Source organism: Arachis duranensis, chromosome 3, assembly GCF_000817695.3.
Source record: "Arachis duranensis cultivar V14167 chromosome 3, aradu.V14167.gnm2.J7QH, whole genome shotgun sequence".
Taxonomy (NCBI): domain Eukaryota; kingdom Viridiplantae; phylum Streptophyta; class Magnoliopsida; order Fabales; family Fabaceae; genus Arachis; species Arachis duranensis.
The window spans coordinates 8984943-8998662 of NC_029774.3; the positions used below are offsets into that span (position 1 = coordinate 8984943).

General features: G+C 34.0%; 3 protein-coding genes across 4 annotated transcripts in view; all 3 read left to right on the forward strand.

Moving 5' to 3' along the window:
- Positions 1-4706, forward strand: part of LOC107477397 (conserved oligomeric Golgi complex subunit 7) — a 5590-nt gene extending 884 nt beyond the window's left edge. The window contains exons 2-10 of the mRNA XM_016097405.3: positions 53-142; positions 243-362; positions 466-567; positions 657-937; positions 1200-1345; positions 1435-1633; positions 1953-2625; positions 3400-3729; positions 4167-4706. Of these exons, the coding sequence (XP_015952891.1) occupies positions 53-142; positions 243-362; positions 466-567; positions 657-937; positions 1200-1345; positions 1435-1633; positions 1953-2625; positions 3400-3729; positions 4167-4439 (2214 nt within the window). The 3' untranslated portion in view covers positions 4440-4706. The remainder of the gene's footprint in view (positions 1-52; positions 143-242; positions 363-465; positions 568-656; positions 938-1199; positions 1346-1434; positions 1634-1952; positions 2626-3399; positions 3730-4166) is intronic.
- Positions 4707-7408: 2702 nt separating this feature from the next.
- On the forward strand, positions 7409-10257 carry LOC107477398 (uncharacterized). 2 transcript variants are annotated; one of them, XR_001589764.3, is made up of 8 exons: positions 7409-7609; positions 7746-7874; positions 8403-8442; positions 8622-8697; positions 8784-8984; positions 9151-9360; positions 9443-9845; positions 9942-10257. XR_001589764.3 is itself a non-coding variant. In XM_016097406.3 (7 exons), exons 1-7 carry the CDS (start codon positions 7567-7569, stop codon positions 9782-9784), a joined length of 1041 nt encoding a protein of 346 aa, XP_015952892.1. In that variant the 5' UTR covers positions 7409-7566; the 3' UTR covers positions 9785-10257. The 2 variants fall into 2 exon arrangements, 1 of the variants encoding a protein (XP_015952892.1); XM_016097406.3 differs by having other exon boundaries at positions 9443-10257.
- Positions 10258-12198: 1941 nt separating this feature from the next.
- LOC107477444 (peroxisomal membrane protein 11B) lies at positions 12199-13054 on the forward strand. Its single transcript, XM_016097457.3, has one exon. It carries the CDS (start codon positions 12263-12265, stop codon positions 12986-12988), a length of 726 nt encoding a protein of 241 aa, XP_015952943.1. The 5' UTR covers positions 12199-12262; the 3' UTR covers positions 12989-13054.
- The last annotated feature ends 666 nt before the right edge of the window (positions 13055-13720 follow it).

Genomic DNA, 13720 nt, shown 5'->3' on the forward strand with positions numbered 1-13720 from the left:
TCAAGACCCACCCTGACCTTTTCCTCATGATCAACTTTTTTATTTCTTATAGGCAGAGGGATCGTCCGCTGAATCTATAGCAGCCCTTGCTAAAGTTGACGTTGTCAAGCAGAGGATGGAAGCTGCTTATGAGACATTGCAGGTAAAGATTGTTAATTTTCATATTTTGAGTCAAAAGTTCACATTGATGTAGCTCAATGAGATAACAAAGCAAACTATCTTAAATTGCATTGTAATGACAGGATGCTGCTGGATTAACTCAATTAAGTTCAACTGTGGAGGATGTATTTGCTAGTGGTGATCTCCCTCGTGCTGCAGAAACTCTGGCTAATATGAGACATTGCTTGTCTGCTGTTGGGGAGGTACTAATTTCCACATTGGTTATGTTTTATATGCATGTGATTTGATTTTTATCAGAAGATGTTGTGGGGGTTGTTTTGACTTACCATCACTTCTTGTATGTAGGTTGCTGAATTTGCCAACATAAGAAAGCAACTTGAAGTCTTGGAAGATAGGCTAGACACGATGGTGCAGCCCCGCCTTACTGATGCATTATCGAATCGCAAGGTTATTATTAATTTATTTTTGTGAAACCATGCACTTATGCCTTATAAATATAATCTTTAGTAACTTTAGATTGTATCATTGTCAATCAGGTTGATGCTGCCCAAGATTTGCGGGAAGTTCTAATCAGAATTGGGAGATTTAAGTCTTTAGAATCGCAGTACACAAAGGTTCACTTAAAACCAATAAAGAAGCTCTGGGAAGATTTTGACTCAAAAGACCGAGCCAATAAGTCTGCAAATGAGAAGAACGAAATGGAGAGGATATCAAGTAGTGGTGATTTTCAGTCAGCTTTGCCAACAATATCGTTCTCCAGTTGGTTGCCAAACTTTTATGATGAACTACTACTTTATCTTGAACAAGAATGGAAATGGTATTGTTTTTAGAGATAATTTTTACCCATAAAGCAAATAGTTGGAATGCTACTCTAATAATATTAAGTACTTTTTGGGGTTAACATCTCAGTCATATGTTAATTTTGGCCATTTAAATTTTAAGTTCTTAAAGCAAACTGGATTAGATTAAGAATAAAATCATACTCAAACCTTGATGCTATTGGATTTTCTTTCACCATATCTTTCTATTTAAAAATTAGCAAGAATAAAATGGTACTAAGTACTAACTATTGCTTGCAGGTGTATGATTGCTTTTCCAGAAGATTATAAAACTCTAGTCCCAAGGCTACTAAGTGAGACTATGATGTCTATAGGTTCCAGTTTCGTATCTCATATCAATGTTGCCATTGGAGATGCTGTTCCTGAAACGAAAGCACTTGCTAAAGGTTGTTCTTAGATGCTTTACACAATTTGCTGTCTGAGAAAACTGGTATAATTTATACAAACTGACATTTCAACTCTTTAATCCTTGCAGGCTTATTGGATATATTATCTGGAGATATGCAAAAGGGTATTAAGATTCAGACTAAGCATCTAGAGGCATTGATTGAATTACACAACATGACGGGTACATTTGCGAGGAATATTCAACACTTATTTTCGGATTCTGATGTCCGAGTTTTAATAGATGTCCTGAAAGCTGTGTACTTGCCATATGAATCATTTAAACACAGGTAATTTTTTTTTCTTTAATGTATAATAAGAAAGGCATAATTGAAATTTTGATAAATAAAGTTTGTTTGCTAGTGCCATTTGGTAGTGGCCTCATTATTATTGACAAATTAGAGGGGCCTGAGAAATAATATTAACATATTTCTCAGATTTGTTCCTCAAAACATAGAAAAACAAAAGAGGCATAGAAAAGTAAATCTAAATGAATAGTGGGGCGTCCTTACTGATCTTTTGGCTCATTGTACACATATAAATTTTTTCTCCAATTCTTTGAATTATTCCTTTAATTACTTTATCATTATTTATGGGCATATCTTACAGGTATGGACAAATGGAGCGTGCCATCCTTTCCTCAGAGATTGGAGGAGTAGATTTAAGAGGAGCTGTTATTCGAGGCGTGGGAGCCCAAGGAGTAGAACTCAGCGAAACAGTTCGCAGGATGGAGGAGTCTATTCCGCAAGTTATTATACTTCTTGAAGCAGCTGTGGAGAGATGCATCAACTTCACTGGAGGTTCTGAGGCAGATGAGCTAATTCTTGCTCTTGATGACATAATGTTACAGTACATTGCTACTCTGCAAGACACTCTCAAGTCACTAAGAACTGTATGTGGTGTCGATTATGGTAGTGATGGTACAATAAAGAAGGAAACGGAGAAGAAGGATGGAAACCCAAATGCTCGAAGAGTTGATTTGATCTCAAATGAAGAGGAGTGGTCCATAGTTCAAGGGGCATTGCAAATCCTGACAGTTGCAGATAGTTTGACAAGCAGGTCTTCTGTATTTGAAGCATCTTTGAGAGCTACACTTGCTAGATTGAGCACGAGTCTATCTTTTTCAGTATTTGGTTCAAGTTTAGACCAAAACCAGACAATAAGAAGTAGTAATGAAGATGGGGAGCCATATTTTGGTGGAAGGGCTGCCTTGGATATGGCAGCTCTGCGGCTTGTTGATGTGCCGGAAAAGGCTAGGAAACTCCTTAACCTTTTGAATCAGGTATAAATAAGACTAACTTTATTGCAATCTCATTTTCTTAAGTATATCTTTTGGTTTAGAAATAGATACAACAGGATATAGGATTCAATTTCAATATCTAGATCTGGAGGAGCCTCAAAATATACTGCCTAATTCCACACTTGCCCTTCTAACACATTCTTCTCCAGTCCACATTAAAATCCCCTAGCAGCGTGCTTTAATGTAGCAATGATTCAATTTCCCCAATACAGTTTCCCTCCAACAAAAATGCTAATTATTGACATTGGTAAATATACAATTTGACAAAAACATATCAACAGGAGACTTAAGGTTTAGGCAATGTTCATGTGGAATTGGTGCCTTTGCCCAGGCTCATTAATCTCTATTTCCTCTGTTATGTGCAGAGTTTCCACCCCTCTATGCCTATGAATTGATTTGTCTGAAAAGGGAGGTGTAGAGAAACCTATTTTTTTTCTTATTGTCATTTAATTTGAAGGTTAGACATTTTTATTGCAAAAAGAAGAGAACATAAAAGGAAAAAGAAAATGATTTTCTTTCATTTGTCTTGAGTGTTCTACAACAATTACTAAAAATGTTATTCTTGAAATTTTCAAATTCACCCCCATTTTATCCAAAAAAGGTTAAAATCAATGAATGTGAATTTGTTTCTAAGTTCATCTGTTTTTAGTTGTGTTGGTATTCTTTTGCTATGCGCCTACGTACTTTGTCTTCTCAGTTTATATACTTCTTCTGTTGGTCTCTGTCATTATGTAAAAATATCTCTGGTTTTTGCAGTCTAAAGATCCCCGATTTCATGCACTTCCTCATGCATCTCAAAGAGTTGCAGCATTTGCTGATACAGTGAATGAACTTGTATACGACGTCCTCATATCTAAAGTACGGCAACGCCTCAGTGATGTGTCCCGATTGCCAATTTGGTCATCAGTAGAGGAGCAAAGTGCTTTTCATCTTCCTACCTTCAGTGCATATCCACAGTCCTATGTGACCAGTGTTGGTGAATACCTTCTTACTCTACCCCAACAATTGGAGCCACTTGCTGAGGGAATCTCTAGCAGTGAAAACAATGATGAAGCTCAGTTCTTTGCAACTGAATGGATGTTCAAGGTATAACTCATACTTTGATGGATGCTTAAAAGTTAGGCAGAATCAATTTTCCCTTTTGTTTAATATAGGATAAGGAGTGGCATTTCTTCCCACAGTTTTGTGGATGCTTCAGTTTGAGGTTAATATTCTTGATTAACACATTTAATTCAGCTTCTGCCTATATATACAAGTCTTGACTCAATTGGCCTCTCAACTAGCTTAGAACACCTCTTTTGAGTAAAAACTTCCCTTTCTGGCAATGCAGTTGAATTTATTCCCTAAAGTTAGAAAGATATGACTAGGTTTTAAAGTTTCCCTCTTTGCCGTTGCAAACAACACAAATATACAGATTATTTGAAATTATTGCAATTATCATGTCTTTCTCAGGCTATTCATCCTCTTTTCATATGAAAAACAGATAATGACCTACTTTTTTTTTTGGACTAAAATATTATTAGGTCGCAGAAGGGGCAACAGCACTGTACATAGAGCAATTGCGTGGGATTCAGCACATTTCGGATCGTGGAGCGCAACAGCTGTCAGTTGATATTGAGTATCTTAGTAATGTGCTATCCGCTTTGTCGATGCCAATCCCCGCGGTTTTGGCCACATTCCAAAGTTGTCTGTCTGCGTCAAGGGACCAGTTAAAAGATCTTCTCAAGTCAGATTCAGTAGATATGCCAACAGCAAACCTTGTGTGCAAGATGCGGCGAGTGAATTTAGATTCATGAGTGTTTGCTTGCAAACCTTATGCAGTTGAGTTGCACCCCCTTCTATTCTCCTTTTTGAAATGTATTCTTGATTTGCAGAGAACATTCTTTTACTTCGGTAATACCTACTATTAGAGCATTCTTTTTTAGTTTTAGGGTGAGCATGTGACATATCTACTTGCATATTGAATTAGTAACTAGTTAGATAAAGCTTACAATCTGCATAATTGTTATAGTATATATTGGAAAAAAAGATTAGTCTTTCAGTAAATAATGTATATCATTGCTTTTTTAGTAACGCGTTTGTGCTCGATGCTAATCTGTGAGGATGCAACCGATTCCTTTTAAGTTTTTATTCATTACATACACACAATACACATTGTGAGGCAAGCAGCTTCACCACCTCAACTAAAGCTTTGTATGGCTTCATCAAATCCCTTCTTTCAATCCCCCCATTTTATAAACCAACTCAATATCTGGATATGCATTCCTTTTCTTTCAATCCTGATATTGTGGAACCAGAATAATTTATATGCAAAAGCTTGAAATGCAATATTTATAAATAAAATATAAGAACTAACATTCATTAGGTTTATCATGGATCTAAACTTTGGGTAACATGTTAAAACTTAAAAGCTATCTGCTTAGGATGGAGCCGTGGAGTATGATACTTATACAAGGTTGGGGTAGATTGTAATAGTATTTACTATTTACATATGTTTGCAATGAACGTTAATGTCTTAAAAGCATAAGGACTAAGGAGGATGATTCCAAATTATTCAAAATTTCTGTTATAAAATAGTGGGGAAAAATATTTTAAAACGTTGTTACCAATGAATTACTGCTAAATAGATACTAAAAGATATGAATAAAGCTCTACAACCAAGCAAAATATTTAACCAAGTTTAACCAAGTGTTTTAAATTCATGCACACACGTTCTTCACCTCTGTCGCTCTTCATCTTCTTCTTCTTCACCGTTGTCACGCACGTTCTCTTCCTCCTCCTTCTTCGTCATCTTTCTCTTTTGTTATTGTCGTCACCTCCTCCTTCTCCTCCTCCTCCACCACCACCACCATTATCATCATCATTGTTATTGTTATCGCGTATTTTCTCCTAATCGTCGTTCTTTTATTGCTACTATTTGTTGCTGCATTTTTTTCCTTTTCCTCTTCCTAGTGATTTTGGAGCATTATGTATTTTTTTCTTATTTATTTGATTTTTTCTTATTTTTATTATTGTTAAGAGAATAAAACATGAAGAAGAATCATGACAAGGTAAAATAAGAAGGAGAAGATGAACTATAAAAGAAGATGATAATGATGGAGAAGAAGAAGGAGAAGGAGGAGGAATTTGCTTGTGCGTCATCATTATTAAGTAATTTCGGTGTATTTTGGATTTAAATAAGATACACTTGGTCTATGCTTGTTTTAAACTAAGTTTATTTGTGTGTCGTCATCATTAAGTAATTTTGGTAAATAAGGTGCCTGCTTGTTTTGAACTGAGTTTGTTTGTATATCGTAATTTTGATGCTTTCTGGTCTGAGTTTGTTTTAAAGTGAGTTTGTTTGTGTGTCGTCATCATTAAAGAATTTCAATGCATACTGGATTTAAATAAGGCACACACGATTCAAAATTTTTCTTCCTCTTCCTTCTCTCATCTTTTGCTTCGTCTTCTTCTTTTTTTCCCTCTATTTTCTCTTTTTTATTTCATTTTCTCATAATTATTCTTGTTTTACTTTCTTGAGAGGAATAAAACAAAAAAAAAAGAAAAAAGAAAAAAAAAGAAGAATAAATTTCGGTCTATTTCTGCTAAGAATTCAATTTAATAAGTGTGAACCTACATTCATTCAACTAAATAAGATTGCAATACAGTACAAACATGTTCATTCAAGTCTAATATGAGAAGTAATATTACTAAAAAAAGAAGTAAGAGCAATAGAAAAAAAATAGAGAAAGAATGAAGAATAAAAAGAAGAAAAAATATAGCATTAAAAGGATATTTTTGTACTTTTGTAGCAAAATTTTGGTATAAAAAACTAAGACATTTATATGTTTTTGTTAAAAAATTTTAGTGTTATCTTTTTGATAAATTTTGCACAATTCAAAGTTTTTCTTCCTCTTTTTTCTCATCTTCTACTTCATTTTCTTTTTTCTTTTTCATCTTTTTTTCTTCGTCTTCTCTTTTTTATTTCATTTTATCATAAGTCTTCTTATTTTACTCTTTTGAGAGAAATAAAATCAAGAAAAAGAAAAAAAATAAAAAAGAAAGAATAAGAGACTACAATAACATAAAAAAGAGGAGAAGAAGAAAAAACAAAAACAAAACACAGCAATATAAGTATATAATAGCAACACTAATAGAAGAAAGAGGAGAAGACGTACGAAGATAGGAACCGTTTTCATATTCTTTGAGCATGGCACGCCAAACGTCTATGAAGTAGGCATTTTATTTGCGTTAGTGAAGCGCGCCCATATCCATGCTGCGTGTAATGAAAATAATGTGTTGGGTTTGGGCCAATTCGGTTAAATTTGATTTTTGTCAAAAAATTTTGAACGTGTAGTAGGACATTGAAGATAATATATACTATGATATTTGCAAATAAGATTGTGAAAGTAAATAAAGAATTTAGGTTTTTTTTTCTCATTTTTACTAAAAAATTTTTTTTCGGGTTAATACCAAAAAAAGATTTTAAATAAGCTTTTGTTATCATTTATTTTATTTTGTCTATTCAGGTGAAAGTATCTATAGTGATATCTTCAAGTTATTAAAATGATAAATTTTGTAAAAACAAATTAAAATTTTACGGTAAAAAGTATTATTTTTACCATAAAGTTTACAGTTTAATAATTAGTATTTTGCATATTTCATTTAAATTAAAATTCTGTTTTCAATTTTTATCCTCGTCTCATAATTTTTTTTAGTTTTTGCTAAAAAAAATATATATTATTTACGTGCCCAGTAAAATACTTGAATAACGTACCCATGAGTCTTGGTTCTTTAACTTGTCTTTACGTAATCAGTCTTTTGCCAACCCTAACAATTTCCCCAATCGGCCAATCTTTCTCTGCTCATCTACAGAGAGTCATCCTTCGTTTGGGATTCGGATTAGGGTTTCCCAATCACCACTTTCTCACTCATCTTGCAGCCATGGATGCTCAGAGAGCTCTTCTTGACGAACTCATGGGTTCAGGTACTTCTTCCATTCTCTCATTCCCCAAAACATTTACTTCCTCATTGTTTCTAAACTGAGGAAAATAAAAATTCGATATTTGATGCTTCCAAGTTAATGAATTTGGTGTGTGTTTCTTGTTCCTGTGTGGAAAAAGCTCGCAACTTGACGGAGGAAGAGAGGAAAGGATACAAAGAAGTGACGTGGGACGATAAGGAAGTGTGTGGATTCTACATGGTGCGGTTTTGCCCTCACGATCTCTTTGTCAACACTCGCAGCGATCTTGGTGAGTTTTATTTGTTGATTATGTTGCTTCTTGCTGAGATTTGAGAATTGATGAGAGTTGACCATAGCTAATGGATTCTATGACAGATGATGAAATTTGAGTTATTTGTTGTAATCTAGATTGTTGCTCTCTTGTGAAGAAATTTTAGAGACTTTGTTTATATTCTTATATCTTCATATCTGTCATCCTAAGGGCACGCTTGAACGAAATCCTAGTTAATAAAGGTAAAGAAGTAATGACTTGATTTTGTAGTGTTATGCTTTGCATCATAATTAGCTTTATATGAGGTTAGTTAATTATTTCTTTAGAAGTTTATTTATAGGAACGTTCTCAAGTTTACAAGAGGGTGGGTGAGCCTTAGTGCAAATAGTTTGATTTTAAATATAAAGCTGTGTACATTCTCCCTAGAGCCCACCAAGCAGGATCCTTGTGCGCTGTTGTGCCCTTTCTTTATGGAATTTATTTGCTCGTAATATTTTATTTATTACTTATTTGATTTTTATTTATATTTGCATAAAATTGCTGCAGGACCTTGCCCAAGAATACATGATCCGAAGTTGAAAGAAAGGTGAACAAGTAGATCTACCCTATTCATATAAGGTTTTGTGTTTTGTTAAGGAACGGTGTCAAATTTCTAATAATGGACTGCATACTATGAATCCTCTTGCTGTAATTATTTCCTAAATGAATATGTAAGAAAACCATTGTGTCTCTGAAGTTAAACATTGTTGACTTGATTCTCATCAGCTTTGAGAATTCCCCAAGACATGATGCATTCGTACCCAAATTTGAAGCTGACCTTGCTCAGTTCTGTGAGAAATTGGTAAGCTACCTACATGTTTGCTGACCGTCAATTAAGTTTATTCTCTTCTATATGTTAATGAATAATTTCAATTTTTATAATCACAGGTAATGGACTTGGATAGAAGAGTAAGACGTGGGCGAGAACGTCTTGCTCAAGAGGTGGAGCCAGCACCAGCGCCTCCATTGACTACTGAAAAGTCTGAACAGCTATCCGTGCTGGAGGAGAAGATAAAGAATCTTCTGGAACAAGTTGAATCTTTAGGTGAAGCTGGGAAGGTTGATGAAGCTGAAGCTCTTATGAGGAAGGTACTGAATATGATTCAACGCCTTTCTTTGCATGCATTTACTATTGATCTTTTTTTTTAAGTTTTGATGGTCTCTATTGCATAAGAGCACTTATAAATATTTATCTTTGGAGGATCTCAACAACTTTCACTTTGAGCTTCACATTGCTTTTAATTGTCTGTTATAGGTGGATGCACTCAATGTTGAGAAAACGGCATTAACACAGCCTCAAAATGATAAGGTGTTGATGCTTGGTCAGGAAAAGAAGATGGCACTATGTGAGATATGTGGTTCTTTTCTTGTGGCAAATGATGCTGCGGAAAGGACTCAGTCCCATATTACTGGGAAGCAACATGTTGGTTATGGCATGGTTCGCGATTTCATATCCGAATACAAGGTCAATTTTGTTGTCTAAACTCATATTCTAATTAAAATACATGAAATGTTTTTTATGTTTATATATTGATATCATAATTCAGGCTGCCAAAGAGAAGGCCGTTGAAGAAGAAAGATTAGCTCGGGAAAAAGAGGCAGAAGAGCGAAGGAAACAGAGGGAGAAGGATCATGAGAGAAGACGACGAAGTGATTCAAGTGATAGGGACAGGCATCGGGATAAAGATCGAGATAGGGACAGGGATAGGTACAGAGATAGAGACCTAGATCGTGAAAGGTCTCGGGAGCTGGATGGTAGAGGTAATCGAGATGGGGGAAGGGGCATGGATTCTAGGTTGAGGAATGGAAGAAATGGAGGCAGAGACAGGTACCGCAACAAAAGCAGGTCACGCTCCCCCGTTAGGCACAACTACAGGCGGCACTCCTGAAATCTGGTTTCTCAAATTTGGGGAATTTCTTGATAGATGTCGGAATTTGAATTAAAAAGAGGTAGATCTTAATATCCCAAGACTTAGATAAATATGTGTTTTGGAGTCCTGAGTTTTCTCATCATCAAGGGTGAATTTATTTTGTTTCTTATGTCAGAGCTTTGTTGAGACTATACAATCTCCCTTCCATCAATATTATTTATGGAGAAAAAAGGGTTGAGGTAGGTATTTTACTGTTGTAATTTTTTCCTCTTGCATGACTGATCTCTGAAAGTGTAGTCCAGTCTTTCTTTACTCGCATTTTCTAGAAGTCATTTGATCGGTTTAAGATGTCAGACACAAAATTACATGCATGGTTGTCATTGCTGCTGAGGGGGATGGTTTTCTCATGTTTTGAGGTAACCTGTGAATCTTATATCCTGAGAAAAATATGATATTTGTTCATAGTAGAAATCATGTTTGGTTTCCCGTAATCTTTTTGTTTCATTACTTTGCTTCTTAAGTTGATATAAACCAGCACAGGGTTTAAAAATGCTGCTCAAACATGCATTTGACATTGAGCTACATACCAAAGGCACCAGTTTAGAAGATATGGGTAACATACCGAATCTGTTGTTAGTAATCTCCCAAATCCATGGTGTCCTATTTATAATATATCTGTCATGATAACATAAATTAACTCTATATTCCCTAAACTCCTGGTATCATTGTAGATGAGTTTCCTATTGCTGGAGGTGCTGAATAGGTAGGCTATGTTGATAGAATTGAAGCAAAAACTGATTTTTTGCTAAACTTGGTTTGATTTAGCCAATTGGCCTTTAAGAGGAAAAACAATATCAAAACTAATTGTGAAAGTTAAGATTTTTCTTTTGGGTGTTAACTCATTTTAAATCACTCTAATTTCAAATCTTATTTCACAATGTAATTTTACTTTTAGTACATGTTAATTAAGTAAATTATTGGAAAAAATATTTTTAAAGTTGAATTATTATATATATAAAGAAAATATGCCATAGTGCAAATTGCTAACCATCACTATGCTGAGCCTATAATGGTCCAAGCTTGGCCTATGGAGAAAATATAAGTTTTTGGTCCACCATAAGTAGTTGATCCTAATGATTTTACTATAAGATGCAATGACTTATCATGTATCCAATTTGACTTAATAGGAAAAACTATGTTGTTGTAGTTGTACAACTAAAGCTATTTTGACGAATTTGGATCTGGTATAGAATCAACTAGGTTGTTAGACTACAACCTTGTTAGAAATAATGCTTCAGTTGAAGATTTGCCGAGGAGCCGCTTCAGTTGAAGATTCGTAGAACCGGAAACACATGATTTTTTTTAATTTTTGGATTTTCTATGTAGTCATTTGCATGGAAAACTATCAATCATGATTGGGATGTATGACGCCTCTTGTTGGAAGAACGGGAGCAAGTCGAAAATAAGGCTTATCTGGAGAATAATCTGAATATTGTTACTTTGATACATTCTTCAGTCTTGAATAATTGTAATATTCAAGCTAATAAATCTGGCATTTTGGAGCAATGCAAGCTTTTCTTCCCTGTTCTTAGAATCTCACAACTTAGATTATATTCTGTTACCTTCCGTCGCACTTGAATGTCTAATGATCTCATAGTTTCCTAAATTTTAATTGGTTGGGTAAAAAATAAAAATGAAATTTAAACTACTCTATGACTAATGAAAGTGAAATCATTGTTTCTTGACTTGTGTGTTATTAAATTTAAGTTTTTGCTAAGGCAAGCCTGGAAAAAGTACCACCTCACTAAAGAGGGTTAAAATTTACATTAATTACGGATTAAGGGACAAGCAAATATTTTCTTGAATTCCTTACAAAATTAGAAGCTTGTACTCTATTATTCTAAACCAAATAAAAGCTTTATCTTTTTAGCTGTAACTTTTTTTTGGTGAAAAAAAATATAAATTATAATTTAGGTGTGACCAAACTATTATTTTTAATTATGCATTTCTAACCATTAAAAATATAAATTAATTTGCTAACGAGTTACAGCTCAAATAGCATAGTATTTCCATACTCACCTAAGTCTGCGAATTCGAGTCTCATTCCTAATTTTAGAAAAAAAAAATTAATTAATTTCATATCCAGCAAAGATTGACTTAGTTTGACAAAATTAATTACTTAAAATGTTTAGTAAAACTACTCAATAAATGTAGTTTACCATTTTCTGTGCACTATCTTTTTCTTTGAATAATGACAAATACAAAAAATTGAATCCCAGCTTTACACGCACCATTAAGCAGCAGATAACAACAAAATCAAGTCCTCAAATATGCAACAAAATTCTAGTGACACAAAAAAAATGAACGGTCTAACCACAAGCTTCTCTTATCCAAAAACAAAACCAGCTTCTGTGACTCTAGTTAAATTAAACTTCTCTAAATATTATTATCCCTCTTTGAAGAAACCAATTCTATTACCATTTTGGTCCTCCAACCATGAATGACACAGTAGACAAACTTGTGATCTTCCTAGCAAAGAGAGATGGCATAGACAAGCTTGTGAAGACATTCCAATATGTCTCAAAGCTTGTAAACTACCATGTTGAATCCACAGACTCTGACATGGCTAAGAGGTTCAAGAACTGGGAAGTTGCATCAGGACTAAGCCGAAAAGCCTTTCGAACCGGAAGGTTCTTAACCGGTTTCAATGCTCTACGGCGAAATCCAGGTTCATCAAACACTCTAAGGCTGCTAGCAGTTCTTGGAAATGCTGGTGAGATGGTTTACTTCTTCTTTGACCATTTTCTTTGGCTTTCAAGGATTGGAACCATTGATGCAAAGTTGGCAAAGAAGATGAGTTTCATTTCAGCATTTGGTGAATCAGTAGGGTACATATTCTTCATCATTGGTGACTTCATTTTGATGAGACAAGGTTTGAAGGAAGAGATGAAGCTGAAGAGGAGAATAAGAAGCAGCAATGATAATAGTAAAAATGATGAGAAAGAATCAAAAGGAGAAGAAGTAGAAGAATTGAAGAAAAGGGTTCAGAAGATAAAAGGTGACAGAGTAATGAGGTTAATGGCAGTGGCAGCAAATGTTGCAGATTTGTTCATAGCAGTGGCTGAGATTGAACCAAATCCATTTTGTAATCACACAATCACACTTGGTATTAGTGGTTTGGTTTCTGCTTGGGCTGGTTGGTATAGAAATTGGCCTTCATAAACACAAATATTTCCCAGTTTTACTGTAATTTTTTAAAGTTTTAATAATAATATGGATGTTTATTTATCTTAATTTGTTCATAATTTTGTTCTACTCTTTTAACGTATACTGTTTTTCAATGCAATTCTCTGCAAAATTTCCCCTGACTACTAAATCACCAAGCATAATGTTTTGTTTTTGTATGAATACATTTATTTTTTTTGGTAGTGATGTTGGGGTGGGGATAGGTTATGTATGGTTCAGTTTTCATTGTTTGCACCAATGAAAAGTATGCTTTTTAATTACTTATTGCTTTCAAAAAATACTTTTTTTTTCCCTTACAAAATACTTAATAGAAAATGAGACAAAATCTTTGACTCATCATTAAACACACTATTAAATAGTCACCAAAAAAAAAAACACACTATTAAATAATGAGTANTAAAACATCAGTATTTCAATAATTTTAATTATTTATTTCAACTAATATATATTATATATTTTTTATAATTAAAATTGATAGCTAAAATTATTGAAACATCAGTGTTTTAGAAATATTTAAAATTTTTTATTTTATTATGTTGTATATAATAATTAAAATTTAAGAAGATAACTTACAGTATTTCAATAATTTTCACTATTTATTTTATTTAAAAAAATATAATTCATAATACCTTTTGTTACGGTGGGTAACCGGAGATTAATACGACAGATGGCGTTTGGCGGCCCAAGTGTATGATGGAGGAGAACTCC

What these genes read in the sequence shown, in the direction of transcription:
- LOC107477398 (XM_016097406.3), top strand. Translation starts at nt 7,567, where the DNA reads ATGGATGCTCAGAGAGCTCTTCTTGACGAACTCATGGGTTCAG. An exon ending in TGACGAACTCATGGGTTCAG is followed by an intron (nt 7,610 to 7,745) that starts GTACTTCTTCCA and finishes GTGTGGAAAAAG; the next exon opens with CTCGCAACTTGACGGAGGAA. An exon ending in CTGAAGCTCTTATGAGGAAG is followed by an intron (nt 8,985 to 9,150) that starts GTACTGAATATG and finishes TGTCTGTTATAG; the next exon opens with GTGGATGCACTCAATGTTGA.
- LOC107477444 (XM_016097457.3), top strand. Translation starts at nt 12,263, where the DNA reads ATGAATGACACAGTAGACAAACTTGTGATCTTCCTAGCAAAGAGAGAT.